This window comes from Petaurus breviceps, unplaced genomic scaffold, assembly GCF_028583685.1.
Source record: "Petaurus breviceps papuanus isolate PSGF00001 unplaced genomic scaffold, PetGlider_PUasm1.0 90808, whole genome shotgun sequence".
NCBI lineage: Eukaryota > Metazoa > Chordata > Mammalia > Diprotodontia > Petauridae > Petaurus > Petaurus breviceps.
In genome coordinates, this window is record NW_027187349.1 from 17,548,085 (window position 1) to 17,570,269 (window position 22,185).

At 42.7% G+C, this 22,185-nt stretch overlaps 1 protein-coding gene across 1 annotated transcript; it reads right to left on the reverse strand.

Moving 5' to 3' along the window:
• Window positions 1-10,932: 10,932 nt before the first annotated feature.
• Window positions 10,933-17,035, reverse strand: MPZ (myelin protein zero). The gene is given in 6 exon segments (XM_069070573.1): window positions 10,933-12,166; window positions 12,329-12,389; window positions 12,583-12,718; window positions 13,724-13,937; window positions 14,305-14,471; window positions 16,825-17,035. Coding segments are annotated over 6 exon segments (939 nt in total). The 5' UTR covers window positions 16,892-17,035; the 3' UTR covers window positions 10,933-11,872.
• Between the last annotated feature and the right edge of the window lie 5,150 nt (window positions 17,036-22,185).

The following is a 22,185-nucleotide window of genomic DNA, read 5'->3' on the forward strand; positions in this document are numbered from 1 at the left end:
CTTTCTTTCTTTCTTTCTTTCTTTCTTTCTTTCTTTCTTTCTTTCTTCTGAAAGTCTATACCAGCAGAGCACAAGGTCTGACAGATCCTATGAAACCGAAACAGCTCCAAAGAACAGGCTGGATAAGAATTGTATGTCTGTCATCTGAGGACTAGCCTAGCTAATTTCAGAGTAGTTCATTGCCAGATGCTTGGTAATGGATATTTTTGGTTACAGAAACTCAAGGCTTAGAGGGATTTCAGACCACACTGGAGGAATCGCCCACCTCCGATGACATTGCATGTCATTCAGAGCTAGAAGAAAGTCATTTAATCCAACCCTCACATTTTACAGATGACGAAACAGAGCTAGAGAGGTGAAGAGATACCTAAGGTCATATAGGTATTAAGTGGCAGAGAATCACTATTTGAACTCAGATCCTTGGTCATACTGTAGAAACCTTTTGGAGATGAGTGACTCCATTCTGAATTTATAACAAGCATATCTACTTCAAGTGCCCAAGTATGAAAACAACTAAATAGAATAGATTTGATAACCAGATACTTGTGACCAAATACTGTCACCTTGAAATGTGACATCAATATATTAGTATACTGGTATTAAAAACCTTGACCACCAATTACATCAGCAAAAAGCTCACTGGTTGATTAAATTAAAAGCAGGTCATAGAGTTCAAATTGCCACTCTCAATAGCAATCAGAATGGACTTATGCTATAATATAGACCAAACACAAGAATAATAATTATAGCAAGTGTTTGTATAACACTTAAAGGTTTGAAAAGTGCTGTACAAATATTATCTCACTTGATCCTCATAATGACCTTGAGAGCTGGTTCTATTATTAACCCCACTTCGAAGATGTTAAGTGATTTGCCCAGGGTCACACAACTAGAAAGTATCTGAGGCTAGATTGGAACTCAGATCTAAGCCCAAGCAAAACAGTTCCAGGAAATCCAACATTGCTAATGACCAGAGATTTGAGATGAAACCACAAAGTGAGCCTTCAGCTTTCTAGAGGCCAGAGAGAACTGACATCAGTCTCACCAGAGACCTCACTCTTCTGGATCCATCCCAGCCATCATATCCCATAGCCACTGGGTCTGTCTACCCAAATCTAGCATCTGTACTTTTCATCCAAGGACCTTGAACTAAAGACCATTGCTTCCACCATCTGAGGATAGGGTTGGGGGTGTAGGACAGGATCATTTTTGCTAGTCTGAATGTGATGGTAGGGGTGTGCTGGAGCCAGTTCTAACAGCCTTGCTTGAATTAACTGCTGAATTCTCAGTGTCAGTGTTTATACCTCAGAAATCAGCCATCAGATACAAATGTATTGTTTTGTGGAATGTCAAGGCTTAAGAAAGTGTTAATAATGCACATTAAACATAAAAGTGTGTGCATACATTTGCCCCAAGCTCTTCTTACCCATCCACTCACCCCTGGTTTTACCAACATGCCTCTGTATGGCTCCATGAACCTTGCTCGAGCTCAGCAGGAGGACAGTAGAAGGCTCAGGGAATGAAGTCATCACCAGACTGGAGGCTATTAATAATAACTGAAACATATATTGCATTTTAAGGTTTGCAAAGTACTTTAATCCAGTAGATCAATTTGGACCTAGCAACACCCTATTTGCTTATCTCTGGAAATTTAAGTAATTTCTGTTATATGATATGGAAATGAGAGTGGAACTTTCCTACTCTCTATTAAGTAAATTAAGTAAAGTAAGTAAGAGTACATATATTAAGTAAATAAAAGCAATTTGATTGACCAAACCTTTGAGAGTCTTGCCTTTATTTGGAGGGTATGTTCTTAACTTTTGGCCACACTGTTTCACATAAAGCCCTGGGTACTTTAGTGATATAAACAAGATTAAAATATAATTGGGAAGTATTTAACAAAACAAATAAAATATAATACAACAAAGATGAAATTACATTTTAAAACTAAGTCAATATGCAGCCCACAGGAATCCTTATGTATGGGTTAGTACAACACCCCCACCTCCCATGAAGTGAATAAGGGAACCCTGGGTAGTCTCTCCAGAGACTGTCTTCAAATCCAATGCTCTTTCCAAAGCACTGTATTGCTTTCAAGAGTCTGGTCTCTACCATATATGCTTGAATTATAGAAGCAATTTCTTCATAATGAGATACACAGCATTTTAACACAGGCCATCATCTATTGAAGCTTGGGAGCATTTCATTGAAGTAAATTTTTTGTGGTTGTAATGGGATCTTACTTATATTAATAATCCTAATAACGAGGGTTTATATGTGTACAGGGATAGGATATGATAGGAGGCTATTTTTCTTCCTGTTGTAAATTCATTCCATTATTTTCTTGTGTGTTTAATTAGCCTTCTCAGGAGACATACCCTATTGCTAAACTATGCCAAGGAAGTCAGGTGAAAAAATTTTAAAACCAAACCTGATTAAGTAAATTTTACTTTATTTTTTCCAGTTTCAAGTCCTCAACCCACCACAAGCAGAGACCATTTATCACAAGTATCCTATTTATAGATGTAAATATTAATAAATGTTTGATTAATTGAATTTAATTAAAAAATTGTGAGGCATTGTTAGACTGCCACATACCTGATTTGCACCAATTGACCCAGGCAAGAGTACATCACTATAGATTGTAAAGAAGCCAGAAACATGGTGACTGGGTGTTAAGAAGGAGCTAACCAGGAGTTGGCAAAGAGTCAATATAGGGAAAGAGAAGAGGGGAAGCGACACTTACAAGATCATAGACTTAGAGCAAGAAGGCACCTTGAAGTTCATCAGCTATACCCCTTTATTTTACAGATGAGGAAACAGAGAATCTCCCAAATGAGAAGTAAGCTAGCCAAGCGACTGAGCCAGGATTAAAAATCAGGTCCTTTGACTCCAGATTCAGAATCCTTTGCACTGAGGAGACAGCAGCAGCTGAGCTAGAGACCAGGTTTTCGCCTGAGAGTGGTCCTCAGAGGAAGAAGGACTCCACTAGAACTGGGCTGTAAGTGTTAACCCAGTGACACTGGAGAAGTAGATAAAGCATAAAAGAGATAGAGCTTTTAGACTTAGAGGTAGTTTCTGTGTCTACCAGAGGTATCAAACATGAAGCCCCGTGGATGGCATTAGGCCCTCAACATTCCTGAGTATGACCCAAACGAGATTAAAATGTAATTGGGAAATATTTAATAAAACTGCAATAAAATCTAGGTAACATTGCATTTTAAAACTAAATCAAAGGGTGGGCTAGGTAGTGCAGTGAATAGAGCAAAGGCCCTGGAGTTAGGAGGACCTGAGTTCAGATATGATCTCACATACTTAACACTTACTAGCTGTGTGACCTTGGGCAAGTCACTTAACCCCAATTGCCCTGCCTTCCCCCTTCCAAAAAGCAAAAACACCCAAAACAACTAAGCCAATATGCAGCTAGCAGAAATCTTTATGTACAGGCTAGTAGCTACTAGTTCTACTTGGATTTGACACCATTGGTCTACATATAGACGTTGATTTCTATGGTCCTGAGCTGGGTCCCCAAGCTCAGGTCTAACATAGACCAGGTCCAGTCTATGTTAAAAATCACCTAGGTGTCCACAAAGGTGATTAATAGGGTCACCTTGGGATTTTCTTGACAGAGATACTGGAATGGTTTGTCATTTCCCTCTCCAGCTCACTTTACAAAGGAGGAAACTGAGGCAAACAGGGTTAAGTGACTTGCCCAGGGTCACAAAACTGATAAGTATCTGAAGTTGAATTTGAACTCAGGAAGATGAATATTCATGACTCCAGGTCCACTGTGCTATCTACTGAGGCACCTAGCTGCCCACACTAACTACTTCATAAATATGATCTCACAACATTCCTAGGAGGTAGATACTATTATTATCCTCATTTTTTTTTTTTTTTGGTTTTGGGAGGGGGGAAGATAGGGCAATTAGGGTTAAGTGACTTGCCCAAGGTCACAAGGTTAGTTTTGTGTTAAGTGTCTGAGGTTGGATTTGAACTCAGGTTCTCCTGAGCCTGGGGCAGGTGCTCTATTCACTGTGCCACCTAACCGCCCCTATTATCCTCATTTTGCAGTTGAGGAAACTGAGGTAGACAAAGGTTAAGTTGCTTGCCTAGGATCACACAACTAGAAAATGGTCTGAAGCTGAACTTGCCAAGGTCCAGTGCTATCTAGCTACTTTTGGAGCAAGACAAAAACGTGGGTATTTTTTTTTTTGGAGGGGGGGAGGGAATTCTCCACTCTTTATTATGTATTTAGCAAGAAAATACTATTGCTTTTTTTTTTCCTATCTTCTTCTGCAAGATTTTTCAAATGAATGTCCTTACTAAGTCAGTTGTATTCTTAAAAATTCTTTCTCTCTGCTTGGCTCAGAAATCAATTGTTTTCTGGCTGAGGACATTTCTAGATGTTTTTAGTTTTTGTTGTGGTGATTGTTTACACCCATTAATTGTTCACAGAAAATAGTTCATGATAATGTCTGTTTCAGCATCACTTCTGGAAAAAACTCTTTATTCACTGCACTGACATCTGGAGGTAAGGTAAAACATGTTTTTTTTTTTATAATGTATCTTTTTTCCTAATTACATGTAAAAGGTAAAAATTTTGAAAGAGCTCAGAGAGGCTGGCCAGCTCTCTTATCTAGGCCAGCACAAAATAGTCTCTAAAAAGAATCTGTCCTTCTAGGGTACCAGTCAAATAAATCAGCTTGGGGGCAGCCCCAATCACTGGAAATCAGTAGAAAGCTGTCTTTTATCCTCTCCTTACATTAATAAGATCCCAGTCTTCCAAACTGTCTTGTAATCGTTCCCTGCCTATAAGGCTTATAAAGCTCATGAGATTGAATTTATCAAGGAAACTCCCTTGATAACCCCCTTGGCTGTGAGAGGAGGCTACTGAAATGATAGGCCAGGTAATTATTGGGCCTGCAGTGAGGGCCTGCTCTACTTTAGTGATAGTGGAAATAAATAGAAAGTAGGAGATGGATTTGAGCAAGATTCTGTGGGGCTTAGTAACATACTGGATGAGAAGAGAAAAAAACAAAAGGAAAAATAAAATTATCATAATCTTAGGGTTGGAAAAGACCTTTGAGGCCTAGTTTGAAGCTCTTATTTCACATAGGAAGAGACGGAGGCCCAGAGTGGGTGAGGAGCTCACACAAAGTCATACTGGTAACAGAGCTAATGTAGAAGCTTGGGTCCTCTAGCTCCAAAGCTTTCATTCTTTCTACCACAACACCCCAAGGTGCTGAAAATAAGAGATAGGGTGGCTAGGTGTCAAAGTGAATCGAGCACCGGCCCTGTTATCAGGAGGACCTGAGTTCAAAGCTGACCTCAGACACTTAACATACACACACACACAAACAAACTAGCTGTGTGTCCTTGGGCAAGTCACTTAACCCCAACTGCCCCTCCCCCAAAAAAACAAAAAGAAAAAAAAGAAAAGAAGAGATAAAATGAATGGCAGTGCCACTGTCCTCAAAGAAAGTGAAGATTTGGGTCAAAAGGTAATAAATTTAACTTTAGGATATGTTGAGTTTGAAGCATTTATTAGAGGCAACTGGAGATACAGGTCTGGAACTTATTAGGGTCATCAGATTTGGAATTCATCTATGCAGAAGTCATAGGAGTGAATGAAATTAGCAAGGGAAACAGTGTGGAGGAAGAAGAGAACAGTGGAGAAATTTTGGGGGAATACCCACATTAAGAGACTGGGAAGACATTGAATAGCAATTGAATACCAGAGACCAAGAAGGGACAATTAGAGAAGAATGAGGAACAGTTAAATATCTTTGAAACCAAGCAATGGAGGAGAGAATATCTGAAAAAAATTTCAGTAGGCAAGAAGGATAAGGACTAGGGAAAAAAAAGGCTATTGAATTTGGAAATTATATCACCATTGTTGTTGTCATTTTTTTAGTTGTGTCTGACTCTCCTCGACCCCATTTGGGGTTTTCTGTTTCTGTTTCAAGTCTATCCCTTCTTACACAATTGCCAAATCAATAGTCCTCAAACACAGAACTAATCATGCAAATCCCTGATCAGAAATCTCTGGTGGTTCCTTATTGGCTCTAGGACAAGATACAAAATCCTCAGTCTGATATTTATAACCTCCACAGCCTGGCTTCTATCAACCATTCTCATACTGTTTCACAGGACTTCCTTCTATACTGTAGTATGGTTTGCCATTTCCATCTTCAGTTAATTTTATTGATGAGAAACTGAGGCAAAGTGATTTGCCCAGGATCACACAGCTAGTAAGGGTGTGAGGCTGGATTTGAACTCTCGAAGATGAATCTCTTTATCCAAACTCAGTGCCCTAGTTGTTATTATAAACAATACCAATTCCATATTTCTGTGGGAGGATAAGGACAAGAAAGTCTTGAGCACTATAAGAAGGCAATTATGCATGTAGTTTCTGTTTTGTATATGCCTATTTATCTGCATGTTGTGTCCTCTGTTGGCAGGGAAGCTCCTTGAGGGCAGGAACTGTTTTTGCCTTTTTTTGTATCCCTAACATTTAGCACGGTGCTTGACACATAGTCTGTGCTTAATAAATGTATCTTGATTGATTGATATAGGTGTTTGGAGGGGTTTGAGCTAGTAAAAACAAGTCAGAGATTGAATTTGGGAGGAGAAATTTGTAAGAAATTCAAGAATGTTAGAAGGAGAACAATTTCCAGTTCCAGATGTTATTTCTAGATCTATGGGAGAAAAAAAAAGGTAAAGTTCCCTTTAACAGGATCAAGAAGGATTACTGAGGATTAAGGGAGATCGAAGAAGATAACAAAGTAATGAATTGAAAAGGAGACTGAACAAAAGGAAAAGGAGAAGGTAGTTGGCCAGAAGAGGCAAGGTAAGTAGGAAAAGGTAAGTAGAACAATTGGAGGGTTAAACAAAACTGGCAGAATGATTAGTGGCCTGGACAATTTGGTGAAACAGGTCTGAGATTGGTGGAGAGTAGAAGAGAAGGGAGTGTGTGACAGGGGAATTGTTGAGACTTAAAGGAGAGAAGTGGTGGTGGGGCTGTCAAGGGATAATTGGCAGTAAGAATTTTAAATTTAAATTAAATTAAAGCATACTTTCAGTTGACATACAAGTAGTTCAACAAAGCAAAACTGGAAAATCTAACTAGCCTGGAGTGGGGAAAATTGTGCAATGACTTGCAGCAAGTGTGTCATGGTCATATTTTTGCCCCAGGCAAGTGACTATGGCCTGTTTTAAGTAAAGGAATACCTTTCCACACTCCAAGTTGTTAGAGACAATGAAGTGTTTCTGAAGGAAACAGAATTAAGGGTTCAGTAAGGGAAAATGAGATCTGAGATGTTTCAGTTTTGTCCCCTTTTGGGGTTTTCTTGGCAAAGATACTGAGGCGGTTGGTCCTTTCCTTCTCCAGTTCATTTTACAGATGAGGAAACTGAGGCAAAGAGGATTAAGTGATTTGCCCAGGGTCACACAGCTAATAAATGTCTGAGGCTGGATTTGAACTTGTCAATATGAGTCTTCCTGATTCCAGGTCAGTTATTGATCCCAGTACTCTATCCACTATGCCACCTAGCTGAGATGGGTACACTTGACCTTTATTTAATGAGTGGAAGACTGTACTAAAAACTGTAAGGATCAGGAAAGATTTCTTGTAGGAGTTGGCACCCTGCGTTTAATTATGAAAGAAGTTAGGAACTTGGGGAAAGTGGGGTAGAAGTGAGGAGGGAGTGTATTCCAGGTATTGAAGACCACCAATGCAAAGAAATGAAGGTAGGAAATGAAAGATAGAATGTTATGTAAAGGGAACAGCCAGTAGGCAAGTCTGCCTGGAATGTGAAGAATGTAGAAGAAAGTCACATGAAACAATATGAGAATGGTCGATAGAAGCCAGGCTGTGGAGGTCATAAATATCAGACTGAGGATTTTGTATCTTGCCCTTGAGGCAATAAAGAACCACCAGAGATTTCTGATCAGGGATTTGCATGATCAGGTCTGTGTTTGAGGACTATTGATTTGGCAATTGTGTGAAGAAGGGATAGACTGGAAACAGGCAGTCCAATTAAGGGGAAATTACAATTATGTCATGAGAGGTGCTGAGGAATTATACTCAAGCAGTGACTTTGTGAGTGGAAAGAAGGAGGGTGGATTGGAAAAATGTGGAGGTACAACTCATAAGACTTGGAAATTGATTAGATTGGGGAAAGATTAAGAAAAGAGTTGAAAATAACCCCATAGTTAAACATCAGGTTTGTCAGAAGGACAGGGGGACCTTGATAGACTGTGGGAAGTGTGGAGGGGGAGGGATAGGTTTTGGGGAAAATAGAAGTTTTGAACATGTTGAGTTTGAGATGCCTATGGGACTTCCAGGTAGAGCTGTCCAACAGACATATATGGGGACATACAGAGTTCAGGAAAGTTATGGTTGGCTATATAGATTTGGGAGTCATCTACATAGAAGTGACAATTGAATCTATGAGAGCTAACAGGATCACTCAGGAGAGAGGTCATAGAGAAAGAGGAAATCCCAGGATAGGGTAAATATCCATACATAGTAGGTAACAGAAGGATGATAACCTAAAAAAGGGAATATGAGAGAGAGGGGTCTGAGAAAAGTAAGGGAGGAAAGTATGTAGAGAAGGTGATTGACAGTGTCTAGAACTACAGAGAGGCCAGAAAGAATAAGAACTAAGCAAAGGCCATTGGGTTTAGCAGTTAGGATATCATTGATAAGAGAGCAGTGGAGAAATCAGAAGTCAGATCCTATAGGATTGAGAAGTGAGTGGGAAGTGAGGAAAAGAAGACACATGGCACAGGTAGCCATTCCTAGGAGTTGGAAGAAAAAAGAAATAGAGGAAACTTGGGTGAGGTTTTGTCAGGCTGAAATGAAGGTCGTCATCAGATGTCCAAATGGGGACATTCTCCCTGTAGGAGAGGATGAGTTATAATGGGGGTGCAAGTATTATTTCCATTTTGCTAATGCTATTCTAATAGTCTGATTAGACAGAAAAATCCTTTTTGCAACCTGTAAATCTTTTGTTTGTATGTTATGAATGTCTTCTTTAGGTGTTGTGAGCCTATACCTGAGGTCCCTGAAGGCCTCTTAATTATAATGGCATCCCTTTATCTACTATTCTGACACACATCAGTTGAAATGATCTTTGCAGGAAATCTGAACCAGGGATCATTATTTATTGAGTGATTATCTCTTGGTTGTTTCTTTTAAATGGCTTTCTTTCATTAATTTGTTGTTGTTGAGTCGTTTTTTTTTTCAGTAGTCTGACTCTTGGTGACCCCATTTGGTGTTTTCTTAGCAAAGACACTGCAGTGGTTTGCTATTTCTTCTCCAGCTCATTTTACAGATGAGGAAACTGAGGCAAATAAGGTTAAATGACTTGCCCAGGGTCACACAGTAAGTGTCTGAAACTGCATTTGAACTCATAAAGATGAGTATTCCCAACTTCATTCCTGGCATTCTATCCACTGAACCACCTAACTCCCTTCATTCAATTAACAAGCATTTATTAAACACCTGCTTTAGGCCAAGTACTATTTTAAGATTTACAAAGCATTTTATTGTATTATCTCACTTTATCCTCACAACAACCCTAATTAGATAGGTACTAATGAATGATATTAGCCTAATAAATGACAGGGACATTTATTTAAACTTAGGTCTTACTGATTTGAAACCCAGCATAGATCCTTGCTTATTAAACATTTAACACTTGATTAATTAAAAATTAGGAAGAGATACACTTATTGCAATAGAACGAGAGAATACTAAAAAACTGGGATACACACAGCCTTCACACAACTCCTTGTGTAACAGGAACTGACTTATAGCACACCATTTATTGGAATTATGACAGTGACATGTGGCTTCCACCAGGTTTGAAGCCACAAATCCAGACATGATGAAAGAGAGAGAATGGGATGAGAAACTTTGGAGTTTTATTAGCTATGGGGAGGAGGCTGTTCTGAGATGCTAAATTCTTCCAGGCTATCCCCCTGGACCAAGCCAAAGAGGTCCATTTCCATGCTTTTGGTAATGAGGAGAGTTAATTGTCTAAACACTATCCACTTCTCTGGAGTTGTCCAGTTGTACTGTCACTTTCATTCTCAAAAGTGCAGTGTAGAATATAGAGCAATCTTAGTTTTAAGGTAATTCAAAGAAATTTGTTATAACAGAGTTTTGTGAGAACCCTCATAATAAACGAAGGTACTTTAAAATGTTGCAAGGCCAGCGTTGGGACTCGCTGTTCTAATTGATTTTAAAATGAGGAGGTAACTGGCTTGGAAATTTCTCTAGAAATTCCCTAGAAAAGGGAATTGTCAATGTTAGCAGGGGACAGGAGGTGGGTTTTTGTTGTGTTTTGTTTTTAAGATTAATTATAGGCGGGGGTGTTCACTTATGACGTTAAGATTTGGGGGGAGATTTGTGCTGTTGTGTTGTCTTAAAATGGGATTATAAATTATCTGGGATGCAAGGTCAGTTTGATTCGCTCAGGAAGGGAAGAAAGCCCCCTGTTGTCTGATGCTAGGTAATGCATCCTGCTCAGTGTTTTAAATTTGTAGGATAAACTGTTACTTTTTTTGTCCTTTTCATCATTAAACTGTTCCATATGAAAATGACCTTAAAGAGACAGTGGACCTTATAAAAGAGTCTTTAATAACAGGTTGTTGCATTGGTGTGATGACTATGTATTATAAAGGGAATGAGATTGATATATATCTGATATCTTTACTACTTTCAAGCCTGAAACCCAGTAGCCTTAACTAGATGGTGAGCAACTGTGTGGTCAGGCCTTTGGGGCAAGGGAGAAGGTTTCTGGGTTTATCTATCTTTTGGGATTGGGTGTAGGAGATTCAGAGACTAGGAATGGGGTGGAGACTGGGAGTTGTTGCCGGGAGGCCCGAGAGGCTGGGGGAATAAGAGGCAGACCCTACAACTTCTGTAAATGTCAGTGTTTATTAAACATTTAACACATTTGGGGAGTCTTAGAGGAAATATACAGAATGTAGAAAAACTCTAGGCATTCATTTCCCTGTGGCTGGGAGCACATCCTAGCTCTCTGTTCTTTTCTCTTTCCATTTTTGCTTCTGGGTTTAGTTTTTTAAAAGTCATTCCCCAAGGCCGTGGCTTGGCTCACGCACCCTCCCTGCCCCCACCTTGCTTCCCAACTTCCTCACATGCCTTCTCCATACAGAAGTCCAGCCCCAGATCCTTACTCCAAGGGTAAGAGGGAGGGGCACCTACCCTGGGAATAGAGGACCTGGCTTGGGCCAGCCCACTGATTGGCCTGGCTATCCCTGTGTGGACTGAGGATAGAGCGGGGAGGGTATAACACTGAACAACAGAAGCTTCATGACGTCATTTGTTCTCAGTCATGGTGTAGGGGGGAAGACAGGGCACTCACTACAGGAGAGCGGAAGGGGTAGGCTAGATACAGATAAAAAATAGCAAATAGATTATTTTTTAAAAAACCCTAAATCAACCCCCTAGGAAAACTTGATCCAGGGTGTTAGCTGGGGATAGGGAATGGGGGACTAAAGAAGGGAGTTGGGTGATGTGTTTTGGAAAAGAGGGTAGAGGGAGAGGGGCTGGCTGAGTGGGAATGGGGGCCCCTCTCTTCTCAGCACCAAACACACAGCCATTATTAGGGTTCTAGGTAGTGGGGAGGAGCAGGCACTGCTGGCCTCCCTGAGAGCCAGAGCTGGAGGGGGAGAGTGAGGTACCTGGGGACTATGGTTTGGAATGAAACTTACACCTTGGAGTGGGGTGGGAGTGGGGCAAGAGAGGAGAGAGAGAGACTAGGCAGAGATGGGGGGGCACTGGGCAGGGGTGGGGGGAACCTAGGCCCCCATGTTCTGGCAGGGCCTAAGGGGGTGGTCACTTGTCCGAGTCCAGGCCCATCATGGTCTTGAGGGCGTTCTTGAGGCTGGTTCTACTGGGGGACTTTACCGCAGGCCGGAGCTCAGCGCCCGGCTCATCCCCTCGGAGCTCCATCTCAATGACCACTACTTGGGAGCCTTTGGAGGGCTCTGCCCCAGGCCCCCGGCCCCCTGCCCGGCCGGCTAACCGCTATTTCTTGTCTTTGCGAGACTCCCCAAGCCCCTTGGACTTCTTTTCACTAGCTGCTTTGGTGCTGCGGCTGTGGTCCAGCATGGCATACAGAACAGGTGTCTGCAACAGGGCATATTGCACCGAAATCACTTCTGCCCACCCCACACCTGCTCCATTCCTTTCTTACACCTCCCCCATCTTCTTTCTCTCCCTAGGGTCCCATGCCCATCATCCCCTCCCTGATATTCCCTTCTCCCCTGGATCCCGGGAGGTCCCACTGACCTGCCGGCCTCGTTTAGACGAATCCTTGGCAGATTTGTGCAGTTTTCCTTTCTCCATGGCACTGCAATGAAGTGGAGGAGGGGGCTAGCATTGTGACTGCTGTAGGGGAGGCCCCCACTAGAGACAGGAGCACCAGAGCTGCTGAATTTTCCTTTCTCAGCTTCCTTTAACAAACCCTTCCCCATGCCCACCTCTCACCCCATACACAGCTCTGCCCCACTGTGGTGGCCCTCCCTGACTGGCCTCCGGTTTACCTGAGCCTTCTCTGCAGAGCAGCTTGCCTTCTCAGCCAACAGTATCGAATCAAATAGAAGAGCAGCACCAGCAGCAGCACCAGCCCCAGGACACCCCCAATCACAGCACCGAGTACCACCCCATACCTGGTAGGCACTGAGTGCCAAGGGAAGAGAGAGGAAAGGTTGGGAGGGGTAGAGATCTTCTGCCTGCTGCCCCTTACATCCTGAGAGGTCCCTCCCATAGGTACTGAGAAAGATGCTGCACTTCCCCCCACAGTTGAGGGTGGGTCATATTAAGTCTTATTTTTGCAGTGTGAAAAGACCAAGAGCCTTCCCCTTACAGCACAGACTAGCAGAACACACTGTGTTTCCATTGTACCTTTGTAGTTAGGCTCTGCTTGGCTTTTTCTTTTTATGAATCTCTGGGATTCTTCTTCTCTCAAGCCTATATGAAGTACTACTCATCTCCTAGCCCCCCCTCCCTCCTGTCCTCTGGACCATCATCCTATTTGATTCCCCAGATTCCAGTCTTTTCTCTCTCTAACATGTCCTCCACAGAGCTGCCAAAAATAAACTTTCCTAATGCACCTATTACTCTCTTGTTCAAAAACTTTTGGTGGCTCCCCATTGCCTCCAGTACAAAGTAAAAGCTTCTCAGACTGGCAGTTAAAGCTGAATCTATCTACCTTTCCAGCTTTCTTTCATATCAGTCACCTCAGAAAACTATGTTCTAGTCAACCTGCCACATGAAGTGTTCCTGAATGTAATGCTCTTATCTTCTTCCTTCATGAACTAAGACAAAGCATCTGCCATGCCTGGAAACCTCCTCACGGATGCTGCCAGCCAGCTGCTTCCTCATACTTCCTCTTACCTCCTTGGCTTCTTTCAGGGGTCACCTCAAGAGCCAACTCCTCTCCAAAGCCTTCTTTGACCCTTTCCTCCTCTCCCTCAATTCACTCATATTATACTTATTTGTATATTTGTTGTATGTCCCTAGTAGAGCCTTGAGGATTGGGATTGTGCTTTGGTCCTTTGTCTTTATATTCCCACTGCCTAACATATAATGCCTTGTACATAGTATAGTGAAAATTCCTTTGTTTCATTGAATCCCATCTTTCTCCTTCTTCCTCCATTCCCTCCCCATCCTCATCCCCCATACCTTTGTCAAAGACATAAAGTGTGACCTGAGAAGTCTTGCCAACAATGTCAGGTGGGTTTTTTACATCACAGGTGAAGGTGCCATTGTCACTGTAGTCTAGGTTGTGGATGACAATAGAGCCATCCTTCCACCGAGGGTCCCCAACCCACTGGATCCTCTCCTTGAAGGCACCCACTTCATCGATGTAGGGTTGGCCTTTGGCGAAGTGGAAAATCTATGGTATAGAATTCAGATAGAAGTAGGTCTGGGGTTCTGGTGCCTGGGAGGAGCATTGCCAAGATTATCTCTTCTCATCAATGACCTAATCTGGCATAGGGACAGTGCTGGTGTAGAGTGGGATGGAAGGAGAGTGGGAACAGGGAATGATGCCAGGAGCATGGGCACTTAGTCACAATGGCATCCAGGGGATGAACTTCCATCTACCACCCACTGCTCCTATAATATCTCTGTCCCAATAAAATTAGGGTTGGGGCCCCTTAACTACTTCACATCAACCCAAATTCTGTTTTTTTCCTGCCATTGGATCCCTCTCCTCTGAGCCTTATAAGCCTCCCACTCCTCCATTTTTTATTTGCCCTCACCGAGATGGCATCCCGGCCTCCCTCAGGCTGGTAGCGCCAGGTGAAGGAGATGTCATCCGAGATCCACTCGCTGGACCAGAAGGAACAGTGCAGCGTCACCTTGGAGCCTACTTCGCCATGGACCTCCCTATCCGTGTAAACCACAATAGCCTGGGCCGGGGACAACACTGAAAACACATGACCCCGCCCAGGTCAGAGCTGGCAGAGACCTACCCCACATCCATGGTCAAGACAAGGAGCAGTTAATATGAGACATGGGAAATTGGTGACCCAGGGGGACGCACGAGGGTGGAAAGAGTCAGGCCAGAGGAAATAGGAAAGGAGGAAATATAAATTATCTGTCCCGAAAGTCCTAAATCTCTGAGATCTCAACTGGATAGATCTGCATAAGCTACGTATCTGCCTGTGTTTTTTTTTTTATATATATACTGTGGGTCAAAAGAAATCAACACAAGTGAATAATCAATCCTTTTCAAGAGGTAAAGGCTGGATCATGTCCACTTTCTACCTCTCTGTCTAGGGTCATCTGTGCCTTTTTCCTTGCTCACTCCATTTTTATCGAGTCTAACTAAATGGGAGAGAAAAGCTAAAGAAATGACCACAGAATGGGAACTTATACTCAGTGAAGGTCGGAGTCATGTTCCCTGGACATGGACTTTGTAGGACACAAACTTTCTAATATTCATCTACCCTAGTGCTTGTACCCAACTGGGGGAATAGAAAAATTTCTACAATTTCTCTGCCTTTCCCAGGAGGACAATATTTCTGGCCTTGGATCTTTTAGGGGAAGGGAGGTATCTAGGATAGGAGACACTATGCCAAGCTCCCCTTCTGTCCAGGGAATTAGCTTTTGATGTATTGGGTAGCTAGAGTCCAGGGTTTGAATCAACTTAGTCTCTCTTTTGCCTGCCTTGGAACCTTGGCATCTTGGGTGAAAAAGATGGAATGGGACCATTCCCTCCTGTCTGTCACTTAGTCCACCATCCAGCTGAGCAGGGACTTCCAGCCTGAGGGATGTTTAATCAGGACCAAGAGGAAAACATACCCCCTGCTCCCCATCTAACTCTCCTGAGATACTGCCATCTGCCTTTGTGGATATTGAAGCAAAAAAACAAATCGAGGCGTTCTGACTTGAAGTCTCTTTTGATACTCTGCATTTGCTTTCCCCCTCCCTTAAAGCCCACTCTGGCCCTGTGCCTCCAGCCAGGGTGGGCACAAGGGAAGTGCTGACAGGAACACTGTGTGTGGGCAGCACCCAAGGGGGTGATGGCGGCTGAAGGCCCCTTTGTTCCCTGTGCTGAATGGTGGTGTGGGGTGGAGGTGGGGTGAGGGATTAACCAAGCAGACAGTGCTCTATTGTCTGGCCCCAGTGAGGGGTCTGGCATGGTCTGTGACACTCCCCCTAATCCCCATACCTAAGGCCTCCACCTCAGCATATAGGAATATTACAGCCAGCCTCTTCCCCCACAGTGGGGAAGCTCTTCCTCAGGTCCCAATTCTATTTCACTTTCATCCATATAGACCCTTGGCCCTCTTGGCTCACTCAACAAGAGGGTTATGACAAAGCACTTGATAAATCTTGGAGCTCCAAATAAACAGGCTATCATGGCCATGATCATCTCCTCACCTTCCCCATCTCCGCTACTCCCCACCGTCAGCTTTCTCTTAAGGTGTTGCACCATGTTCCAGGATATCAGGCTCAGTACAACCTACCCAGGACAGCTGGAGTTCAAGGCTTCAGAGGCTCTTCAGAGACTGAAGTTCTGACTTACCCCACTACACTTTATTAATTTCTCCCCATTCCCCACCCCCTTCTCCAGGTTCTGGGCCTCCAAGAATCCTGCAGATAGTCCTTCCCTTCCTTACCCACCCACTGCATGACAGGCCAAGTTGGGGAGTGGAAGAGAAGAGTGTCAGAAGGCAACAGAAAGGAAGACGACTCTATAAGAACAGTTTAGCACCCTATCCCTCCCACCCAACCCTCCCAACACTCAGGCCAAGACAGGAGATGTTCCTCAGAAGAAACTTGATGATTAATTAGTTCTAAGATCCCTCCCTTAGATCACACCTGACCTTTTCTCATGTGGTCAGCTATCAGGATATTTGTTGGAGTGTGCTGGGGGGGGGGGGGGGTTGGGAGCCAAGTATCCTGATCTCCTCCCTCCCACACCCTCCCTGACATCTGTCTTGGCAGACTCTCAGCTATGGCTCTGACAGCAGCCTCTTTTTCCCCATCTGAGTTTCAGCACAGCCCAATGAGCTCTCTACAAACATCCACATACACCTACTCTCTCCCTCCAGAGTATGACTGTCCGCCCTCACCTCTTCTTCCCCCCTGTGTCTTACACCATGTTCTTCTCTTGGAGATGGGGTGGTATGAGCAACAGGGAAATAAGGATATGAGGGCTTAAGGTGGGAAGGCTGGGAGATAATGGTATAAGATACAAGAATGTGTTTGACTGTGTCTTTGAATGTGTGTATGCAGAGGGAGGAATGGGGTGGGGGCGCATCTCCACTTACCCAGAAAGGAGAAGAGCAGCACAGTCAGGACAGGAATGGGTATGGCTGGGGAATCCCCAGGAGCCATGGCTGGGCCTGGGCTTGGGGTTGGGGCCAGGATGCCTGAGGCCCTGGGAAAGTCCTGGGAAGAACAAGAAACTGAGAAAGGTCTCCTGGAACCCGCTTAAAATCCCCTGGGGATCCAGCCTGGGTTGGGGGGCTGGCCTGAGTCAGTGGCCAATTGCAGTATGGCATGTGCAATTGGGGGGTGGTGGGGAGGGAAAAGAGAAGGGGGGCAGAACTTAGGGTGGAGAAGGAGCATTGTGTGCCCTGGTTTGGGAGGGAGGGTGCATACTTCCCTACACAGACTGCTTTGTGTGAAATGGCCTCCCTTCTCCCCTATCTGGAATGTTAAGGGGGTGGTGGTGGTGGTGAAGTAGAGGCAGCAGCAGGGACAGTGATAGAGACACACAGCTCTCAGATGAGGAGGGACAATAAAACCCAAGTCCTCGGTCCCGTGGAGCCCTTTTGAGCAACTCTTTCTAGTGTCCTCACCTTCCATCTATAAACTAGGGGATATGTATGCATGCATATAGGAGTGAGGACATTTTTACCTAAAGATCTCTTAGGAAGATGCCCTTGTCTTAACTTCTTGGGGACTTTTGCAGCCATACAGATCTCTGGAGACAGCTAGGTCCTTTAGGGGTTACTCTACTCATCCCCCTTGCTTCCAAGCCAGGCTTTCTGAGCAGATGGATCTTCTGCCTGGGGACATCTCCTGGGGAGAAGCCCTTTTTCTCTTTCTGTTCCTCATGGCATGTACCTTTCCCAGTCAGGCAGCTCTTCCTTTTAGCAAACATCAGTGTTATATACTATTATCACTGTCTCTTTTCTTTGTTTAAATTCTTGTTGGCCACGACCTTGGGGGTTCTAACACTTTAAATCTCCCTTTATTCTTACCCCTTCTCCAGTTAGGTAGGGCCTCTATAGTGTCAGACAAGGTGCCATCCTATATCCTTCCCACCTTTCCCATTTCTCCTTCTCTGCCTCATACCATCCTTGGGGCAGGGAGTAGATGCAGTGACAGATGGGCATGCAAAGGTGTAAGGTGGGAAGACTTGGAAATAACTCAGCCTTTCCAGACAGAGGGTAGCAACTTCATTTACCCAGACAGAAGAGAAACACATTCAGGACAGAGTTGGGGATGCCTATGGGAATCCTAGGAGTCATGGCTGGGGCAAGCGTTGAGACCAGAAACACCTGAGGGCTTGGAAGACTTTTGGGGTGACAAGACCAGAATGAGGGCTCCTGGAACCCTCTGGCCTCCAATCTTAGTGACTATGCTTACCCATCCTAATTCAGTTCATTGTTGCAAATGGAATTCCCCTCTCCTTGCTTTGGGGAGTCTTTCCAATAAGTTTGTTTGTGATTGCTTCAACTCTCCCTACGACCTCTGGTCTGTGACTGTGACCTAGTCCATGATGTATATAAGGATATGTTTGTTATTTAAGATTTTTCAACTACAAGATAATACCGCTAGCTCTCAGAAGACATCTGTCTTACATAGCTCTATGTATGTGTGTATATATGCAACCTCTGCCCACATTCACATATCTCTGTAGCCAGATATGACATATTTTGCTGTTCAGTCATTTCAGTTGTGTCAGATTCTCTATGACCCCATTTTAGGGTTTTTTTGGCAAAGATACTGGAGTGGCTTGCCAGACGTGACACAGATCCCAACCATCTCCAAGCTCTCTCTCTCTCTCTCCCTGGAGTGGGGCTGGTTGTATCACCCTACTTCTACCCACCCCAGAGAATCTATACCGAGGCTCTCAGGTTCCTATGGGTAACCCTTTTGTGGGCTATTCCCACTAACACTGTGGCTTATGAGCCTCCACTGGGGTATTTCCCATTCACTTAGCCACTAAGATTTAATTGATTCTTTTAAAAAATTATTTTTAGGATAGATCTCCCTATTTTATTCATGCTGAAAGATGTGCAGTAGCCACTGATAACTCTGATCCCATTACTGATCAGCATAGAAGTTTTGGCCTGTTCTATTTCCAGCTGGGCTTCTCCATCCTTCCTTGGGAAGTCTGGTGCCCCCTTCGCCCCATTTCCAGGGGATCACCATATTAATGCCAGACTTGATGAGTATACCTGATTAACTTTAGCCCTAGAGGGCTCAGAATCCCAGCCTCAGTCTCCCACGCTAGCTGAGATTATAGGTATGTATTACTATACCTGGCTAATCAATCATCTTAACTGGAATATTTACTGAAAATGCAAGGCAAACATATAGTATTTATATAATATTCCACCCATGAGTGTCAATCACACTATCCTATCCATGCAGAGTATCCATGGGAAAAGTTTACATACATCCGAGTTTTGGGGTGGTATTAATAACCTACAAATAACCAGCACAACTCATAACTCTGGAACTATGGACTTTAGTCTCTTCTTTCTATGAAAGCAAATGAGATAATATCTGTAAAGTGCTTAGCACAGTACCCGGCACATAGTAGGCACTTAAGGAATACTGATTCCTTTATCTTCCCTTGTTCCCCCTGTCTTAGGAACTGTCAAAGTTCTTTGATGAGCATAGATTCTGTGCTAAAAAGATGCTTTTGCTACTGAGCAGAACTGATCCACATTGTGTTTAACTAACACCTCACTGGGTATAGCATCTTAGATTAATCAATCCAATGGGCTGCCTGCCTTTCTGATGCTCTGCTTCCAAGCTTCCCTTTGTTTATCTTCTTCGCAGCAGAAAATCATATAGGAGAACAGGGTATATTCTCTTACTCCTAAGGTTACTTACTCTTATATAGTAACTATAGAATCTATCACTTTCAGCTTTAGACTTAGCTGATGCCTCTGGCCAAAGTTCTGTTATGCTCTTTTAAGAAGAAGAAAAGACCACTATCCTAAAGTTGGTAAAAAATCACCATCATCATCATCATCATCATCATCATCATCATCATCTTCTTCTTCTTCTTCTTCTTCTTCTTCTTCTTCTTCTTCTTCTTCTTCTTCTTCTTCTTCTTCTTCTTCTTCTTCTTCTTCTCCTTCTCCTTCTTCCTCTATTCCTTATTATTCTTCTCAGCAGCTGGTGGCAGTACAGTATATTCTAGTCAACCAATCTGACTGACAACAAGTGACAGTGAGAAAAATCTCTTTACCACTGTTCTGAAATCTGTTCTTTCACCTCTCACCTCTCTTCTCTTCCCAAATATGTTCTTTTGGTTTTTTGGTTTAGCAGCTGGTTCTTCTCTAGGAAAGATCCCACTTAGTAACCAAATTCTCATCTTCTGTCAAAAATCAAGTAAATTACATTTGCCTCATAATCATAGAACAGTTCTGATGTCCATATTTCCCAAGTTCTTAACCTAAAACTTTTCCATTTCTTCATATACATCACTCAAGAATACCGTGTCCTCTATTTGCTCCAATGTCCTATAGCTTATCATATGCAAATTAGCAGTTGTTGTCTTAGAACTTTGTGACAGACTTGATTCAGTAACTGCCTTTCTTAGAACCCTGAGAACCTATGCCCCAGACAAGTAAACTATCGATAACATGTATATATATATATATGAGTATATATACATATTATATACTTAATGTACTGTTCTTAGCCACCACAAAAAGAGATGCTATAAATATTTTTGTACAAATAGGTTCTTCCCCCCCCTTTTTTTTTCAAACCTTTTTGTGATACAGGCCCAGCAGTGGTATTGCTCAAATGGTACCCACAGCTTTATAGCCCTTTGGGCATAGTTCCAAATTGCTCTCAATATATAATATGTATACATATATGTGTGTGTGTATATATAAATATATGTGTGTATGTCTGTAGATAGATATACTAATTAGATGCCCTGACCTCAAAGCTAGGAAGACCTGAGTTCAAGTCACATCTCTGAAATATACTGACTGTGTGACCCTGGACAAGTCCTCTAACCTTTTAGTGCTCCAAGCAACTCTCTAAGAGAAGGTATTGACTTGCACTGGTAGGCAACACAGCTAAAGGTGAAGATGAAGGCAGAACACATGATCTCCTGGGAGTACAGAGTCTTGGCTCTTTCTGGGCATGTTCTCCAGAGATACACTGTGAAATTTATTTTTTGAACCCAAATGTAAAGTTTTACATTTTTCTCTGTTGAATTCATCTTATCATAGTTGGCCTAATGCTCTAGCTTGATGAGATCTTTTAAAAATCCTGATTATTTTCCAGCATGTTGGCTATCCCTGTTAACTTTGTGTCATCTGCAAATATTTCCTGATGGGAACTAATTAGAGGAAGGTAGGACACTTGCTCCATCATGATGTTCTTGTGCAGGACATACTATAGAAGTGATATGTAATGATGATGGTCAAAAAATTATGCAAAATGATATATATGTATGTATACACATATATACATATATAGAGATTTATATATATATGTACACACACATATATGTATCACATAATCTCATTTGACCTTCACAACTTTGTGAAATAGGTAGTATAATTATTCCTATTTTAAACATGAGGATAAGGATTTCATTGGTATGGAGAACTCTCTGATAAGGAAACATCTTCTATCAAAGCAAGTTGGTACCTTCTCTGAAACTTAGAGTCTTAGATGATAGTCTAGAGCACTGAGAGGTTAAGTGACTTACCCAGGGTCATCTAGCCTATATATGTCAGAGATAGGACTCGATTCCAGGTGGGTACAAGGCTAGCTCTCTTTCCAGCACACCAAGATGCCTCATATCTCCATTTCCAAATGAGGAAACAGGCTAAGAAAGAATGTGGCTTGCCCGGAGTCAAATGGCATTTAGTGCTCCTGGAAGTTTGAGGTCCTCCTGATTCCAGGCCCAACACTCTTTCCACTATTGCTGGGTTTTAGATTTTAGGTTAAGTTGTAAACATGGGGTTCAGTTCCTACATCCATGTGTAGACCTAGGTTCGTTACTGTTCAGCTAATCTAAACATTCACCCTTCAAATAATTTCCCCAACAACTCTATAACAGCTAAAATTTATGTAGCATTTTAAGGTTTCAAAAACACTTTACTTACATTATCTCATTTAGTATTATTGGTACTTTTATCCCCATTCTACAGATGAAGAAACTGAAGACCAGAGAAGATAGTTAAGTGGCTGTAGCAGCAAGCACCCCAAGTGTCCTCAGGGTTTTCTGCCAACACAGGTTCTTGGATCTGCTTTGATAAAGGAAAGCAACTCAAAATGGGTTAACAAGCTTACTTTAATCAGTCAAACATATATTGTTTACCTCGTTCAGGGGAAAAAGATCAGCACCCCAAACTTCAGAGGATACAGGCAGAATTATCAAGACAGAAACAGATCAAGTAGACAGCTTTCCAAAC